The 19,896-nt window shown below is 39.1% G+C and overlaps 1 protein-coding gene across 5 annotated transcripts in view; it reads right to left on the bottom strand.

Annotated features, from left to right (window-relative positions):
- myom2b (myomesin 2b) overlaps positions 1-19,896 on the bottom strand; it is a 145,875-nt gene that overhangs the window by 63,223 nt on the left and 62,756 nt on the right. For 4 of the 5 annotated variants that reach the window (XM_043679203.1, XM_043679214.1, XM_043679173.1 and 1 more), the window contains exons 14-19: positions 15,536-15,663; positions 13,148-13,331; positions 11,571-11,745; positions 10,522-10,643; positions 2,379-2,396; positions 1,316-1,503 (exon numbers count right to left, since the gene is read on the bottom strand). In XM_043679203.1, coding sequence (XP_043535138.1) covers positions 1,316-1,503; positions 2,379-2,396; positions 10,522-10,643; positions 11,571-11,745; positions 13,148-13,331; positions 15,536-15,663 — 815 coding nt within the window. The remainder of the gene's footprint in view (positions 1-1,315; positions 1,504-2,378; positions 2,397-10,521; positions 10,644-11,570; positions 11,746-13,147; positions 13,332-15,535; positions 15,664-19,896) is intronic. The other variant, XM_043679192.1, reaches the window with a different exon arrangement.

Genomic DNA, 19,896 nt, shown 5'->3' with positions numbered 1-19,896 from the left:
CAGGGCTAATTTTCCTGGGCCAAGTAACAGGAGGAAGGTGTAGATCTTTTCCCCTTTCACATTGCTCAGGGCTTCTGTGACTGTTTTCAAGAGCAAGAAGGACTTTAATTATTTGACCTCAATGTGACGCTCAATTTTCACCTCGAGCAGTCAGCAACCTATTTTTAGGGACCGGAAGAAAGTGGTATTTTACATTTTGTCAGTGAGATTCCTTTTGATCAGGGATTCTGATTGAGTGAGTGCTTGATGGGTAGCACTTTGTTCAGGTAGCTTTTAAGTTTAGACCATAGACTCTTGTTCTATAATACCAACTTGAAGCCTAAAGTGGTGTTCAAGGCCAGCAAAAACATAGCTAAGTCCTCAGTAATGATCTGGCTCATTTATTCAGGTGAACCTTGATCTATTGGCAGGTATATCATGTATTTGCCCAACGTCCAGGCAGAGAAAGGATACAATATTTGGTTCCACAATGTTTCTTCCAAATGCACTATACAACGTATTTACCAGCATATAGCTTTAAATGATTTGAAAGGTGACTCACTTTTACTTTTTCCAATGTTTACATAAATGCACCTACCTTTAGGAAGTTAAATGTGTCAATTTCTTTACCATAGGTGAAATGGAATAAAAATAAATTTGCAAAACAGTGGTAATGAATTGGCACTGAGCCATCAAGCATGTCCAATATCTTTTCAAAACACTTCAATACAAAGAAAAAAAGAACATAATGTCCAGCCAATTGTCAACTCCATTTAAATCCTCTCAAAATATGATTTTTCAGTTATCAATATTAATAGACAGTGGTTATATTTATCCCAACAGGCCAGAGGCTGCATACTATGGTAGACATAAAATGGTAAGATTTATTCTTCAATCCCTAAATATCACTTTAGCAAAATACAGAAAAGAGATTAGGTAGGAGGGATTGCACATGTGTAATAGAGCTGCTGAATGTTCATAATATTCATTTCAACCCTAATATTAGGCAATCCTAATATTCTCCATTACATGTACATAATGCTCACTATACTAATTTTCTCCTTGGCCTCGCCCGATTACTGTCTAATGTTTGGTCACGAATTTGCTGTAAATATAGTTTTGGCACATTTTAAGTAACAGTAGTACACTCTAATGCAAAGAAATAATAGATCCTTGATCTTAACCACGTATATTTCAAAAGTTCGATTCTGTGTGATTTTACCAACCAATTCTGCAGTATGTCACATTTGGTGACTGGCTAGTAGAAACAAAAGGAAGCTCTTCACATTTGTGGGAAATAGTTTCCCTTCCTAAAAATATTAAACATGACACTAACTTTGTGAACTCTTCCAGTGATTGGTTTGATGTTGCTTTCATGCCAATGTAGGTCAGTGATTTCACGATGATCCATGTAGTATCCGATGATATCTGAGCCTCCAGTAAACCGTGGTGCCTTCCAGCCCAGCGTCATGGAGTCGTTTGTGCAGTCAAGGAGAGTTATACCATAAGGTGATGATGGGGCAGCTATGGGGAGATAAAGATTCAGGAAACTAAATTCTAACTTCAAATCTCAAGGTATCATCTACTAATTCCAAATTACTTAAAAAAAAAGTCCTTTCTTGAGTGAAGTTGCCAACTGTCCATATCAATAAAGGCTATCCTACTATTCAACTAAAGTAGAAGAAGAATTAATACTTCTTTAAGATGCCAGATATACTTGAGACATAGTATGCAATCGCATCTAGTTTACATTAGATTTTTAGAATATTGTTACATGACTGATAGCGTTATTTAAATGCAGAGGTACAGAACAAATAAATTCCAATTATGTTGTTGAGTATACATTAGTGTCCTGCTAAGAAAGCTGAGCAGGGGTATGCTCCTGGGTCTCCAAAGAGCTTTCAAATGTCAGGGCGATGGGATACTTGGTCTCTGCTAGCATCAATGAAGTTAACAATTGATTATATAAGGTTGTTTTTGAATTTCATTCTGCAGCCAGAAGCTTCCATCATCTGGGACTATTTTCAACCTTATTGCAACACAAAATATCATGAACTTAGCAGCTTCACATCCAAGATTTGTCTTGGTGCAGAGTAAATCAATGCAGATTAGAATGATAACTGGCATCAATGAGGCTTTGAATAATTGTAATTAATAACTATTCTAAAAAGAAGCAATGGATCTGTGCTCAATCACCACATTTCCTGTGAGAGTTAAAACAATTTTTTCCACACTTAGCGCACTGGTGATTTATACTTAATATAGAGTGAGTATTAACTGTGTTTATACGATGGGATTGTTAATACGTTCATCCGTTAAAGAGCAACATAGTGCTTTAAGATATTGTTAGCCAAAAAAAAGTGCGCTTGTTATTGCTTCACACTTGGTCCAATACCTACCATGAGGGATACCACCTCCTAAAATGATCACATAAAGAAAGTCACTTGGGACAGCAAAGTAGTAATATCCAAACTCTTTTTTGAAAAAAAAAACATTCTATGGGACCTGAGCATAGAAACCAATTTTGGCAAAAATTTCAGCCATTTACTTAACACAATCATCTCTTTGACTTTATAATCATTTAACATTCCTATCACCTATTTCAGTATTTAGCACTGGTCTTCACTATCGAAATTACAAGCATCATCCCAGAAATTGCTGAAACTCAGAAAACCGAAGGGAGAGAGGAACACAAGAAATTTCCAACGCAGGAAACTACAGGCCTTTTAGCTTAACATCTATCATAAGGAAACCATTAGAATCTATGTTTAAAGATGTTATGGCAACACACTTAGAGAAGTTCAAGGTAATCAGGCAGAGTATACACAGAACAAATACAGAAAATACTGGAGAAACCCAGTGGGTTGGACAGCAACTACAGTTAGGAGAAAGTGAGAACTGCAGATGCTGGAAATCAGACTCAAAAAGTGTGGTGCTGGAAAAGCACAGTAGGTCAGGCAGAATCCAAGGAGCAGAACAATTGACGTTTCAGGTATAACCCCTTTATCAGGCATGTTAGGCAGCACTGACTCTATTGGATTCTGAAGAAGTCATATCGGACTTGAAACATTAACTCTGTTTCTCTCCCCACAGATGCTGCCAGACTTGTTGAGATTCTCCAGAATTTTCCTAATTTATTTCAGATTTTCATTATCCACAGGATTTTGCTTTTATTGGAGTCAATGTGATATTTTGAAAAGGAAATAACATACAACCAACTTATTTGAGTTCTTTGTTGTGGATATTAAGGACTTGGTGGATTAATTGTACTTAGACTTCTGGAAAACATTTGATAAAGTGCTACATTAAAGGTTATTGTGGAAAATCAAAGCTTACGGTGTACCAGGTATCATAGGCATGTATAGATGATTGATTATCTAACAGACAAGAGGGAGTAGACATTAACAGGTCATTTTCTGGATTGGCAAGATGCAATAGGTGGTGTGCTACAGCTATTAATGCTGGAGCCTCAACTTTTTACAATGATGTGAAAGGGCAGAAGGCATGGTTGGTAAATTTGCTGATGACACAAAGAAAGGTTGTAAGTTGTGAAGAGTTTGTAAGGCTACAAAGGGACATAGTTAGATTAAGTGAGGAGCAAAGATTTGATAAATGAAGTGAAATTGCCCAGTTTGGCAGGAAGAATAGAAAAACAGTTTATCTGAATTGTGAAAAGTTGCAAAGCTCTGAGCTGCAGAGACATCTAGGTGTCCTCTTGCATGAATCACAAAAGGTTAGTATGCAGGTATAGCAAGTATTTAGAAAAATTGATAGAATTTTATCATTTATTGTGAGAACTGTTGAATACTAAAGTATGCTTCAGTTATATACAGCACATTGGTGGGATTGCATTTAAACTATTGTGTCCAGTTTTGATCTCCTTATTAAATGAAGGATGTAAATTCTTTGGAAATAGTTCAGAGAAGATTTACTAGAATAGTTCATGCAATGGGCAAGTTGTCTTATGAACAGGGGATGTACAGGCTAGGTTTGAGTTTAGAAGGGTAAGAGGTGACTTAATTGATATAGAAGATCCTGAGGGGTCTTGACAGGGTGGATGTGGAGAAGATGTTTCATCTTGTGGGAGAATCTGTAACTCAGGATCACAGTTACAAAATAAGTGGTCAACCACTGAAGACAGAGATGAGATTATTTTTCTCCCATAGGTTTGTGAAGAACTCTCTTGTTCAAAAGATGGTGGAAGCAGTGTGTTTGAGTACTTTAAGACAGAGTAAATTGAAGACTGCTGTGTACTCTGTTTAACAGAAAGATGGCTCACTCCTGCTATACCTGATTGTGCCATACAACCTGAAGGTTTCTCAGTTCACCGAATAGACCGTTCAGCATCCGCAGGCAAGGCAAAGGGTGGCAGAGTCTGCTTCCTGATCAACAACTCCTGATGCTCAGCTGGAGTGACCCTGGCAAGTTACTGCACCCCGGACATAAAATACCTCACAGTGAAGTGTCATCCTTACTATCTGCCTCACGGGTTCACCTTTACTTTCGTGATAGCAGTCTACACCTCACCTCATGCTGAAGTGAAGAGTGCCCTTGATGAACTATGCTACACCACAAACAGTTTTGAGACAGAATACCCCAAGGCCTTGTACATCATAACCAGGCCAACATTATGCAAGCGCTACCAAAATACCAACAACACATTTCCTGTCTCACCAGTGATCTGAACATCCTTGACCATTGCTATACAATCATCAACAATGCATCCCGCTCCCATTCCCCTGTCTGCACTTTGGAAAATCAGATCACAACGCTGTGCTCCTGCTCCAGCTTATACATAAAATTGAAGAGTGAGGACTCAGTACAGAAAATAGTGCTGTGTTAGTCTGAGGCAAATGAAGGCCTTCTACGGGACTTCTAAGACTCAATGGACTGGTCCCTATTGAAGAATGTAGCTGCCAACCTAACTAAGTATGCCACTACCAATGCAGACTTCATTAGTAAGTATGTAGAAGACTGGGTGCTGAAGAAGTTAATCGGAATGTTACCCAGCCAGAAACCGTGGATGAGCCAAGAGATCCACTCCCTACTGAAATCCAGGTCTGAAGTGACCCTGATCTATTCAAGGAAATCCAGGTACGACCTTCCCAAGACCATTAGGGATGCCAAGAGGCAAACTAAACTAAGGGTGAGACCCAGACTATCCACACGGACACCCGTCATTTGTGGCAAGGCTTACACGACATTAATGGCTGCAAAATGAAGTCAAACAGAATCGTGCACAACTGTACATCGCTATCCGATGAGCTCAATGCATTCCATGCTTGTTTTGAACAAAAAGTTAGTGAAATGATGTCATCTGCCCCAACAGCCTCAGATGCACCTGTACCCACAGTCACCATCACAGATGTTCGATCAGCCTTCTTGAGAGTGAACCCACGGAAAGAGATTTGCTCAAATGGAGTCCCCGCCATTCACTCAGATCTTGTGCAGACCAGTTGGTGGGTGTATTCGGTGACATCTTTCACCTCTCCTTACTTTGTTCTGAAGTCCCCAGCTACTTTAAGAAGACCACCATTCATCCTGGTGCCAAAGTGAAATCACGCAGCTTGCCTCAATGACAACCACCCAGTGGCTCCAACCTCCACAATTGTGAAGTGCTTGAAGAGGTTAGAAATGGCTCATATCAACTCCAGCCTACGTCAGGCTCTGACTTATTGATGACAGCTCTACTCTCAACACCATAATTCCAAATAAATTCATCTCCAAACTCTCAGACTTAGGTCTTGGACTCCCCCCCGCCACTGTACTTCGATCCTTGACTTCTTGACCTATAGAGTCCAATCAGTAAGAATAGGCAACAACACCTTCTCTATGATAATCCTCAACACCAATGCCCTACAAGGCTGTGAACACAACCCCTTACTATAGTCCTTATACACTCATGACCATGTGGCCAAATTCTGCCCCAAACCTTGTGAAGATGGAATACAGGAAAGAGATAGAGTGTTTAGCAGCATGGTGTAAAGAGTGATGATCCTGGGAGTGATGATCACCAACAATCTGTCCTGATACTCATGTCAATGTGAGGTCAAGAAAACACAACAATGCCTCTATTTCCTCAGGAGGGTAAGGAAATTCAACATGTCCACCAATACTCTTACCAATTTTTATAGAGGCACCATAGAAAGATCCCGTCTGGATGAATCACAACGTGGAATGGTAACTACTCTTTTTAAGACTGCAAGAAACTGCAGAGAGTTGTTAATACAACCCAGTCCATCATGCAAACTTGTCTTCTATCCATTGACTCCATCTAGACTTCCCACTGCCTCAAGAAAGCAACGAACACAATCAAACTCCCCTCCCACCATGGTCATACTTTCTTGCACCCTCTTTCCTCGGGCAGAAGATATGAAAGTTAGAATACACGTACGAACAGATTCAAAATCAGCTTCTTCCCCGCTGTTATCAGACTTTTGAACAGTCCTCTCAAATGTTGGTGCTGATCTTTCTCTCTCTGCACCTTCTCTGAGGGTCTGTATTCTGCACTCTGTTCTGCTACTCTGTATTTTGTCTGGTACGACCTGCCTGGAGAGATGCAGAACAACACCTTTCACTGTATCTCAGTACGTGTGGCAACAATAAATCAAATCAAACCAAATCCAAATGTCTACCTCAGTGTACAAGGGATCTTGATCAGATGGGCCAATTTGCCGAGGAGTGACATGTGGAGTTTAATTTAGATAAGTGTGAGGTGCTGCATTTTGGAAAGGCATATCAGACCAGGACTTATACACTTTATGGGATGGTCCCAGGAAGTGTTGCTGAATAAAGAGCCCTTAGAGCACAGGTTCATATTGAAAGTGGAGTCCAAAGTAGACAAGATAGTGAAGGCGGCGTTTGGTATCCTTCCCTTTATTGGTCAGTGCATCGAGTATAGGAGTTGGGAGGTCATGTGGCTGTACAGAACATTGGTTAGACCACTTTTGAACACTGCATGCAATTCTGGTCTCTCTTCTATAGGAAGGATGTCGTGAAACATGAAAGGGTTGAGAAAAGATTTCCAGGGATTGGAGAGTTTGGGCTATAGGGAGAGGCTGAATAGACTGGGACTATTTTCTCTCGAGTATTGGAGGCTGAGGGGTGATCTCATAGAGATTTATAAAATCATGAGGGGCATGGATAGGGTTAAATAGACAAGGTTGTTCCCTGGGGTGGGCAATCCAAAATTAGAGGGCATAGGTTTAAGTTGAGAGGGGAAAGGTTTAAAAGGGACCCAAGGGGCAAGTGTTTCATGCAGAGGGTGGTGAATGTATGGAATAAACTTCCAGAGAAAGCGGTGGAAGCTGGTACAAATACAACATTTGCAAAGGCATCTGGATGGGTATGTGAATAGGAAGGGTTTAGAGGGATATGGGCCAAATGCTGGCAACTGGGACTAGATTTATTTAGGATATGTGGTTGGCACAGATGAGTTGAACTGAAGGGTCTGCTTCGATGCTGTACATCTCTATGACTCTATACATGGGGATGAAAGGTTATCAGAGGTATTGGGAATGTGAATTAATCAGATGAGACATGGTATTGTTGATAGTGGAACAGGTTTAAGGGCCAGCCAAATGGCTTACTCCTGATTTGTATGTATGTATATATTTCACTGAAGGTGTTAATCCTTTACAGTTCACAGCTCCATTAATGTAGCTGACAGTTGAATGGCATAGACAAGATTTCAGCCTTTAATAGCTAAGATGAATTCTGCACTACTCCATCCATACCTTCAGTTCTCTTCAGCTATAATTCACAAAAGTTGACAAGATTATTGCACTGAATCATGAGTGAAGAACATTCAATATGTCATAAAGGATAAGTTAACATTTCTAAAAAATTAAAATAAGGTATTAGTTTCTAATTTATATATCAAGACTTGGTAAATTTTGCCAGAATATTCAGTTGCAAAAATACAGGATAAATTTTCCAGAATTATATAAAGAAAAGAATAACAACAATAATGCTCATTCAAGCTCCTATACTAACATTTTTGAGCAGTATTTTTACCTCTCTTCATTATGTTACATGTCTTGCTACAGCATTTTACTGCTTCCCTCCTCAACATGGAAACAACTTATTAAAAAGCGAGCTGTGATTCCCTTCCTAGTTCCATGCATTAACCTACAGGAACACAGGATAGAATTTTCTCATTTTCACTTGAAGTGGCTTGTCAAGGGAGATTCAAGGTATCCTGCCAGGCCTAGCTCAGAGTGATTTTTTTCTCATGCAATCTTCTGCACTTCATCAACTATGCAACCAGGTTCGTGTCCATCTTTCTCTATAAATCATGCCTGGCCACAACTAATACCCTCCATATTTTTAGTATCCCACTGCACACAATTTCAGACTCTAAAACCCAGGAAGCAGCCTCCACATGAGCTCGAGCCTCTACACCCAGGCCATTGCACAGTGGAAAGGAAAAAGTGAGGACTGCAGATGCTGGAGATCAGAGCCGAAAATGTGTTGCTGGAAAAGCGCAGCAGGTCAGGCAGCATCCAAGGAGCAGGAGAATCGATGTTTCGGGCATGAGCCTGAAGAATTCTTCAGCCTCCTGAAGAAGGGCTCATGCCCGAAACGTCGATTCTCCTGCTCCTTGGATGCTGCCTGACCTGCTGCGTTTTTCAAGCAACACATTTTCGACAGTGGAAAGGAAAGCACATTTCCCACTTCATGAAAAGGGACTTGAAAGTATTGGTAGTCACATTGGTAGAGAGGAGGGCAGTCCGTTTTCCAGCTGATTGTCACAGCAAGTCACACCAGCAAACCAAGCTAGCCTGGACACAAATGGCAGTTCTGGTCAGTGCTGAGGTCAGACTGAATTGGAACACCCAGCAGTACAAGAAGGAGGTCAATGAGCTTCTGTGCTCCTCACAATTAACTGCCACCATCTCCTCTCTACTATTTCAAAATCACAGGGCCACCAAATCATTCTAACTTTGCCATTGCTCAGAAATATCACCAAGGTTCATGGACTACAACTCTCAGTATTACATCCAATAATATCCACTCACTCACCTCTTTCTCCCAAAATACTAATGCTTCCAGTGCTCGTTGGAATCCATTCACTCACTAAGACCGTTTCACCACATTCTGCTCATGAATCACCACTAAGTACTCTTCAACCACTTCCATCGTACTCAACCTTGCCTTTGCATCATTGTAGGAAACCGTGAGCCACCCTCAAGATCAATGTCATCACTAACATCAACTGAATTACCTGCGATCCCTGGATGGCTTTCCATTAAGCTGCAGGACCAACCTGATCTGGACTGCAAGGACATGAATTGCATGTGTGACTGAGTTGGCATAGCAACCCGGAAAATTTGTACAACCTATGGGTGTCCCTGAATTCCAAAGAAAAGTATTGAAGGGCTGAAGTGGAGTGAGAGTTAAACCGTGGGCAGGTATGGTGAATCTAGTGGTTGGCAATGCCAATTCGAACGAACAACGTGTCAAGGAGAATGGTGGTCATGGACCATGCAAGGACATTGTTGTAGGACATAGTTAAATGATGGCTGTGATAAGCAATTGGTGAGCTGCAGCACCAGGTAGCTGCTTCAATTTCCAAGCTATCCAGTTTCTCAGGGAACATTTGAAAGGAACACATAAATAAGGCGAGTTGGATCTTTAATGAGCTGCAAATACGTGGAAATAAAATAGTTGCAGCTCAGTAGTGAGATTCTGAGGTCGCCATTTAAGACCTGAGGGAACAATTAGGACAATGTTTCTTTATACTGAGAGTCCAATTATTTCATTTTCCTATTGTTTCCCACCTTTTAGGCCATTTCTCACAACACACCAGGGAGGGAAAAATGCTGCCCAAATATCCCAAAATCAATATAGACTGTGAACATTCAAATAACTTATTGAGAAATTGTATTGTTATTTTCTGTGTGTTGTTCCACTTTCTCAGGAGAATTATGGAAATGTTGCTTTTACCTGGTTTATTTAACTTTTTTTTTCATATTTCTCCGTGAGGAATGAGATAAATCTTGAACTACATACAGGGCTATTAATATCTGACATACATAACCAATGCATAAACTAACATTGCTTAGTTGCTGTTTCCATTTCAGTCATGTTCTCTTGTATCCGTGTCATTGCAAAAAGAAAACTGTTCTTCTAAGTTATTGTAATTTTTACAAATACTTCTATATATATATTTATTAGGCATCTGTACAAACAGAAGTTGTGATAATTAATGGTGCCCCCACACATTTTTAAAATCTGAAAAGCCATCAGTCATACTTTATTCCAAACACTTAATCATGGAATACTGCAGGATAGAAGGGGGCCATTCAGTCTGTGTTGACACTTTCAAGTTAGCGCCCCTCTTTCCTCATATCCTTCCTCAATTTTCTCCTAATATTTACCAATTCCTTTCTGAAAAGTGCCTTTGAATTCTCCAGGCAGGGCATTCAAAAATATTAAATTCCAACCTTTAGTTGCATTGATAACAATTTTAAACCCAATGCTTTGTATTTCTTTTATTATTATGTATTTACTGTTTGAAAATCAGGAATATGTACTCACTCAGAGCTGCTTGGACAGTAATAGGATCTGATTCTTGAGACATCTCACTTGTTCCCAAAGCATTAACTGCCTTCACACGGAAGATGTACTTATGTCCATTCTTTAGACCATGAACAACAAATCTAAATGGAGAAAAACACAGGGAGACTTGCTGAAATAATTCTTCAGTTAGGTTTATATATATTCACATGTTCCCACAAATTGCCAGTCTGTACTTAATTTTGGAAATGGTATATTTTGTTATCACCTGGGAAAAATCTAAATGTGCAAAACACTTGAATGGTATTAAATCTCACCTTTTCTTTACTTTGTTACTAAGTAATATTTCCTACGTGTTTACATTTACTGAACTTATAACTATTAGTAGTAGCAAAAAAAAAATCCATTCCAAGCAAAATTAATGTACAAGGCCCAGAAATCCAGAAACACAATAAGTTGTATTTGCACCAAGATTGGCTCTACTGGTACAAAAACAGAAATTGCTGGGAATGTTCAGCAGGCCTGGCAGCAACTGAAGAGAGAAATCAGAGTTAATCTTTCAGTTCAAGTGACACTTCCTCAGAATTAGATCTGTTGATGCCACTCTGCCAGGGTTACAGAACAAGTAGGAAGGCAAAATCCATGAAGTGGTCCTTTCAGAATCTACAGAAATAAATTATCTCATGGACCCAGGCTGCTTGAATCCACTGATAGGGTTCACTTGCAGCCTCTTGGAAGTCTATTGCTCTCATAGATCTCACTGTGCGGTCTAACATTATGGCAAGTTTGAATCAGGAACACAGGAATGCTCAGTAAAGAGGTCTCCAATTTCAGTTCTTCCTGGATTTATAAAGGACAGGCAGAAGTTCCTGCGTAAGCAGGGATCCAGCATGTACCCACTGAGCTGTTCAACCAGTTTACAATATTATTTAATATATGCATATACATATACACACACAAACATACATACACACACACAAATTAAGGGATGCTGATTTTGTGGACTTCTACCTTAAACTAAAATGTTATTTTTAATGCAGACAACTTGAAGACAGGTTTGCAACAATGACCTTGTGTATTTCACAGGCTTGTGATTGCAGGGCTGCCAGTCATTGGTTCCCACCAGGCAGGAATCAATGTAATAGCCAATCAGGTCTTTGGCACTTTTTGAAGGTGTCCAATGCACAACAATCGAATGCTTTGTGTTTCTTGCACATCGAACACCAGAGGGCGAAGCTGGAATTTCTGTAAAAGGTAATAAGATGTTAAAAACGTTAGACACTATTATAATATTAATGATCATGACAACAGTGGACTGGAAGCAATATTCACCAGCATTGCTCAGTAAGATTTCATCCCTTCCCTGTAAAGAAATAGTCCGTACAGAAATTGGACAACATCCCAGTTTGGTCTGCGTCGTGACAGGTAACATTTACGTGACTTAAAGGCAGATGCTGACCATCTCAAAAATGAGTTATTTTCAACCAATGGTTTCACCACCAAGTTATCAATGATAGACATCATTGGGTCACCATTGACCAAAAGCTTAATTAGGCCACTCCAATTAACACAATGGTTCCTAAAGTGTGTAAGGAGGCTGGGTAGTCTAATGAGTAGGCCCCACAAATTTATTTTTGTATCAACAAGATCCATGTCAGAGCACTAGAATACTCTCCTCTCACCTGGAGGTCTGCAGAAACATTCAAGACAGCTCAGATTGCTTAATCGGGTACCTTGCCAATGCTTGTTCTCTGCACCACTGACATACTGCAGTGAGAATATTCTACAGAATACAATGTAGCAATTTTGATAAGGACTTCCTTCCCTTCACAACCTTGTTACCTAAGGCTAGAGGAACATTGTAGGGAAAACCTGGGTCATCCTGAGTTGGATATATACTGCCACCCCTTCACCACTGCCAAATCAATATCCCAGAATTTAGAAATGTTGCAGTAGCTCAAGAAATCCATTACCATTGACTATGGAAAATACGGGATGTGAAACAGTTAACTAAAACCAAAACAGAATTATTTATTGCTCTTGAAACTATAATAAAGAAAAGAATTCCACTTGATACTACCAATGGTCGACACCTAGACTGTTGCACAGGAAAGGCCAGCTTGGTATTCGATTTAGTCCAAAGACCTGTACCAAGTTAGCTGATCGCAGTTGGTGCAAGAGTTTGAACAGCCCTGAATGAGTAAAGGGAAATACATCAGCCAGTCTTTATTTCAATGCTAATCATTGTGTTGAGATTCATTCTGGAATGTACGTGGCTATGGATCAGTTTGAAAGGTAATGCTACCTATCTACAAAAATGAATTCTTGAATTAAGGGGTTGACTTATGAGGGAAGGTAGAGTGGATTGATCCTATATTGGAGGAAGATATATTTGAGGAAGGTGAGTAACTCTAAATGCTATAATAGAATTGGATTGGAAAATGTTTCATGTGATTTTCCTGCACTGAACTTTGCTCTCTGATATAACTTCACCATTAAATTACTGTGTTGTCTGTTTGCAATTGATATTTTCATTGGTTGAGCAGAATGCGGTGATCACATTCCACATGTTCTTCAAGAAACGCAAAGCATGCATGCTGTTAATTCCACATTGAAATTTGGACAACATTGTGACTAAAAATATTACCAATGTGTTCCTGAACTGTAACGGGTCCAGTCGATGCTGATGGCTGGCTCATACCAAACTTGTTCACAGCAAAAACACGGAATTCGTAGGATTTTCCTTCAGCCAAGTCAAATATAGCAAAACGTGGGGATCTTGCTGCAATCTCTTGGTTGATCCTTTGCCAAGATGCACTGCCAGCCATGGTCTGAAAGAGAAGGGATATCATTATTATAGAAACTGTTTGGTTAATCATTTGCAGCCCTGAATGGGGCACATTACTGACAAGATGCCTGAAATTGATTTTCAGACAGTTGCATTTTGGGGATGGTTCAGAGCAGGTTCACTCATTAGATTCCTGAAATTAACGGGTGACTTATGAGGGAAGGCAGAGTGGATTGATTCTATATTGTTTGGAGTTTAGAAGAATGAGAGGTAATCTTATTGAAATATAACATTCTAAGCCTGTTTTACAGAATCACTGCTGAAATGAGGTTTTCCTTCATGGGCGAATTGAGGACTAGGGATGTAGTTTTAAAAAAAGAAAGGGTGTCCCCCAATTAAGATGGAGATAAATTTCATCTTTGAGAAGGTCAGTAATCTTTGGAATTCTCTACCAAAGAGAGCAATGGAGGCTGGATCATTGAATATATTCAGTGCTGAATTAGACAGATTTTTGATCTACAAGGGGGTCAAAGGTTAGGGGGTTGAAAGGAAAGTGGAACACTAGGCCATAATTTTATTGGCTGGCAGAGGTCCCTCAAATGGCTTCCCCCTACTTCTTCTCTTCTTGATTTCCCCAGCTCTTCATTAGAATAAATTAGAGAAAAAAATATATCATTGCACCGCTTTCTGGATGTAAAGACCAGAGAGAGGCATGGCCGGTATATTTCCTTCTCAGGGCCTGATTAGACTGCTCATGTAAAAGGTACCTGACAACAACAACAACTTGTATTGATATATTACTGTTAATGTCCTGAAACATCTGGGAGGGCTGCACAGGAGCACCGCATCTAACAAAATATGATACCAAGCCACGTAAGAAGATATGGATAGCAAATGGCCAAGTGCTTTGTGGAAGAAATAGGTTTTAATGAGTGTTTAAAGGAAGTAGAGAAGGAATAAGGAGGAAGAAAAGTGGAGAGAGAAAATTCCAGATCATAGGCTCTTGGCAGCTGAGGATAAGGCCACTAATGGTGCAGCAATTAAAAATAGGGATGCTTAAGTGCCAAGATTTATAAAGGTTTAGATATCTCAGAGGAATGTGGTGTTGGAGGAGATTAGAGAGATAGGGAAGATTGAGGCAATGGAGAGATTTGAAAGCTAGAGAGAAGATTTCAAGTTGGGGCTAACCGGAAATCAATGTAAGTCTGCAAGTACGAGGGTTAATGGGTGAAAGGAATTGATGGGGTTGGGGTATAGACGGTGGAGTTTTGGATAAGATTCAGTTTACGGAGGGCATTAATATAGGAGACTAATTATAAGAGAACAATGACCAAGAGTATATTAGAATACTCATGTCTAGAGACAATAAAGGCATGAATCAGTGTTTCAGCAGTAGATGAGCTGAGACAACGGTGGATTCAGGTGATGCTATGAAGGTGGAAATGAACAGTTTTGTACTGGAATGGATAAATGGTTGAAATCTCATTGTGAGGTTACATGCAAGATTGCAGGAATCTGGTTCATTCTCAGGCAATTGCTGAAGTTATCTGAATATCACCAAACCCATCATGTTATCAATCATATTTTAGACACCCTTTGACAATGGGAAACAATATTGGATATTTGTTCCTGAAGCATACATAGAGAATGAACTGAATTAGCGTTTAAGGTAAATCACCTATCATCAGATTGCTAACTCTATTTCTTACTCAGTAGATACCAGCATATCTGTTCATTATTTCCTGCATTTCTGTTTTTATATCAGATTTCAAGCATCTGTAGTATTTTGCTTTTGGATTATTGGGGTTTTTAATCCCATCCTGCACCCAAAGAATCTACATAGCTTAACTGATTATTTTCCTTAATTTAATTCTTTTGGACTGTAGCCTCTTTGTGTTGCTATCTCTTTGCAGAGACTGTACTGCCTCTCCTCAACGTTATGCAAATTCCATGGGGCATGCAGCACAGAATCAGGTCATTTGATACAATTCATCCATGTTAGCCTTAATGCTCTTCACAAGTCTTCTCCATCCATCCTCATCTCACTGGCAACATTATCTACAAAGCTCATAATGAGAAAACGTGACTATTAGTTTACATTAAGTTATAGATCAACAATTCAGAAGTTATTTTGATCAAATGTAAATGTTCTAATTTATTATGGCAAGAGAAATATTATAAAACTTTATTTGGAAAATGAATTATTACACAAAAACAGCTGACTGAGACACAAAGGACTTTTTATACCTTTTCAATGTAATACATCAGTGGTTCTCGGCCACGTGGCTCAGGTGGATCCCAGCTGAGTACAATGTAATTCCTGCTGGTTTCAGCTACATGGACATTTGTAGGTATACCTGGGGGTTTTATATCCCCTATGGGATACAGATAAGAGTCAAATCACTTAATGCTATTGGGTGAAATATAGATTACAGTACTGGCTGAAAAATAGCACTAAACCATACACATCATGCAGGTTCCAGACTTAATCTCTGGCTGTCACTGAGCTGAGCTCTACTGGTCTGGAAGTAGACTTGTGCAATTCAACTACAAAGAAAAATATCTACCAGACTCTCAATGTTTGATTTCTATTTCATGTCTAGTGCTGGATTTAAATACTTGGAAAGTTATTTTGAGGGCAGGATCAGGCTTTTGTTGACGCAAGGACAAAAACACACCACTGGACGAACTAGTGCCTTCCACAGAAATGGCTTTGAGAAGGTGCTTGAGCAATGACTTAATAATCAAACACCCAAATCTGACTGGATCATTCTACATCTGTGTAAATTGTATGAGGATTATCAATTAATGTTTTTAACATGTCTGATTTTTCACAGGCAAAAGGAATGCAAAACATCAGCTGTGTATCAGCATTAAAATGATTCAATGCCATAAATTATAATGACTCAGATCTTATGGAGAGTGGCAAAGTGATCCATTTACCACTGACAAGGAAGAAAGCTCTCCTCAGTAACTCCTATGATTATCTGAATAAACAGTCATTCACATTGAATAATTCTCACAAATAACAAACCAGGAAATAAAGTGCATGGTTGTTCTTCATTAATTTTATGGACAGCAAAACAAAGTCTTGAACCTGTACCCTGTACATGAAAAGCTGAAATATTTAAAATAATTTGCCTTAAAAATATTTACGTTATCTGAAGGAAAAAAAATGATTGTTATTCAAATATAACATTAGTAATTCCTGCTGGTTTCAGCTATATGGACATTTGTAGGTATACCTGGGGGTTTTATATCCCCTATGGGATACAGATAAGAGTCAAATCACTTATTGCTATTGGGTGAAATATAGATTACAGTACTGGCTGAAAAATAGCACTAAACCATACACATCATGCAGGTTCCAGACTTAATCTCTGGCTGTCAGACCGAGGGAGATTATTCAGTAGAAGTAATGATTTTTTACAATTTGAAAATCTAGTAACACCTCATTAATAAGATACAATTTTTCTTACGCATTTCTCAATAGTGATGTTACAGCATAAAAGGGAATCAGGTTACTTCTAACTGATTTACTTCTGTGATTACTGCAATAACACGCCTGTGAAAAAGGGCAGATTCACTGACAGCAACATGTGAGTTTTCACATTTTTCTGTGCAAGTGAATCCTCCAGAGATTGGTCTGGGCTCCAGAGCAGTAATAACTGGGAACACTGACAGTTTTGCAATCATTATGCCTACAAGTCTGTGCCATAATATAAAGAGGAAATTAGGAACTAAAATTTGTGCATTTACTAGTTGCACACACGTAGAGCTTTATTAGAAAACACAACAGAAACATTGGTGAAAAGATGCTAAGGAAATGAATGCTTTTTGTAATATGATACAGCTTTTGATGCTTAGACTTTACATCAGAATGCAGATCTAGGTCAGACCACCTCTAAAAAGGGTGAAGTTTATGTCAAGATCTAACATCCTAAACAGGTATTGCACATATGAAAAAAAGAATAAGTGGGAAAAGCAAGAAAGGCAGAAATTTGTACATTGCTACTAATAAGAACACTTCACAATAAACTTCCAGATATCATAGTTCAATCACAAAAATCTGCTTCTGGATAACCATTTCACAAGCATAGCTTGCAGTGTATAAGCTTAGCGCCATTAAGTTCTCCTTAAGCATTGCCTAACGTGGTCAGTTATGTAAATCATTGCTTTCCTAACTGGTGTATTACTAGCTTTCTTTTTCACTGTTCACTTTACCTTCAACTTCATCAATCTTGCCTACTTTGACTTGTTGCTGTTTATATTTCACTATTAGAAAGGCTTTTGTTATACCAAAATCAAGGCTAAATGCTTGATACAAAAATTAGGGTAGGAATTAGTATGAGTTAGCTTAAGAAAGAAGTTAAAAATCACACAACACCAGATTATAACCCAACAGGTTTAATTGGAAGCACTAGCTTTCAGAGTGCCACTCCTTCATCAGGTGAAGGAGTGGTGCTCCGAAAGCTAGTGCTTCCAATTAAACCTGTTGGGTTATAACTTGGTGTTGTGTGATTTTTAACTTTGTACACCCCAGTCCAACACCGGCATCTCCAAATCATAAGAAAGAAATGAGTGCTTCAACGCATAACTCTTCAGGAGCTCTTTTCTCAGGATCAAAGATATCTTTGGAAAATCATATAAGAAGCAGCTGTTTGGGATTTTAAATAGCTTACTCCACCAGTTGCACAGGATATGGTGTGGTAATAACATGAAAGATAGTTAATTGTCTAAAATGGATGACAGCCTTAGAAAATAGGACAGGATCTAATGAAACAACTCCTAAAAGGTGATAGAGAAAATGTGGAATTCTATTATTAAGGGTGCAGGGCTTAAAAAATCTGAATGCAATCAAGCAGAGTCAGAGTCAATATGATTTTGTGAAAGGAAATCATGTTTTGCTAATTTATTGAAAATCTTTGAGGAAGTAGTTAACAATGTGACTAATGGAGAATAGGTGGATATGCTATATTTAGAACTTCAGAACACATTCAACAAGCCGCCTCATCAAATTTCATTACACAATATAATAGATTATGGCTTCAGGTAACATTTCAGCATGCATAAAGGAACTAACAGGAAACAGAGATGTAAGAATGAGTCACTTTCGGCTTGACGAGAAATAATGGGTGATGCATCATAGGAATCATTGCCCTGTGACCTCAAATATTTACAATTTATTTTGTTGACTTGGATGAATGGACCAAAGTTAAGATTGCTAACTTAGTTGATTACACCAATATAGGCAGGAAGGTAAGTTGTGAAGAGGGCATAAGAGGTCTGCAATGGGATACAGATAGATGAAGTGAGTGGACACATAGCTGGTAATAAGAATATAATGTGGGAAAATATAAACTTATCCCACTGTCAGAAAAATAACAGAAAAGCAGCCTATGATTAAAATAGAGATTTCAGGGCTGAGATAAAGAGACATCTGTATCGTGAACCACAAAAAGATTAGATTAGATTAGATTACTTACAGTGTGGAAACAGGCCCTTCGGCCCAACAAGTCCACACCGCCCCGGGAGGAAACCGGAGCACCCGGAGGAAACCCACGCAGACACGGGGAGAACGTGCAAACTCCACACAGTCAGTCGCCTGAGGCGGGAATTGAACCTGGGTCTCTAGCGCTGTGAGGCAGCAGTGCTAACCACTGTACCACCGTGCCGCCCACAAAGGTTGGTATGCAAGTAGGAATGCTGTAAAAGCAAATCATTATGTTTTGTTATTATAAGTGGGAATGGAATATAAAAATAGGGATGCTTTATTACAGTTGTGTAAGGTATTGATGGGACCTCATTTGGAATATTGTCTACATTTTTTGTCTCTTTATTTAAGAAAGAATCTAAATGAGTCAGTGGCAGTTCAGAGAGAGTTCACACAACTGATACCTGGGTTGGTGCAGGGGAGCGAAACTGGTTATCTTATGAGGAAAGGTTGGACTGTATGGACTTATCCATTCAAGTTTAAAAGAATAAGAAATAACCTTATTGAAGCAAATAAGATCTTGAGGGGACTTGGCAGGGTGAATGCTGCAGAATGTTTTCTCTTGTATGAAAACTAGAACGAGGGAACACAGTTTAAAAATAAGGACTCACCCATTTAAGATGGAGAGATGGAGGAATTTCTCTTAGGGAGCTAAGTTTCTTTAGAACTCTCTTTCCCAGATGCTGATGGAGGGTCATTGATTTTTTGTTTAAGACAATGATAGATAGATTTTCAACTAACAAGAAAGAGTCGAGGTATCAAGAGTAGGTAGAAAATGGAGTTGAGCCAACAATCAGATCAGGCATGTAGAGCATGGTCAAAGGGGCTGATTGGCCTACTGATACTCTCAATTCATATAATGGAAATGTATAGGTAAGAAAATGCCGAGAAGACAGGGAGAAAGCTTATGCTGTCTGTTACTTTGGCAAAATGGGAAACAACATCAAAATTAAGCAGAGTGCATCAAGCATATAAAGCTCGCCAATTATACATTTACTGCTTTTACTAACAACGGTTTTGATTAAGTGCCTACACAGACAGACACAAATTTATAAAATAATTTATCAATCTGACAGTTTTCAAGTTAATCAGAATCTGACACCAACATGATTTA

The sequence above is a fragment of the Chiloscyllium plagiosum genome, chromosome 3 (genome assembly GCF_004010195.1).
Source record: "Chiloscyllium plagiosum isolate BGI_BamShark_2017 chromosome 3, ASM401019v2, whole genome shotgun sequence".
NCBI classification, from domain to species: Eukaryota; Metazoa; Chordata; class Chondrichthyes; order Orectolobiformes; family Hemiscylliidae; genus Chiloscyllium; species Chiloscyllium plagiosum.
This window is presented reverse-complemented; position numbering and strand designations above follow the sequence as displayed.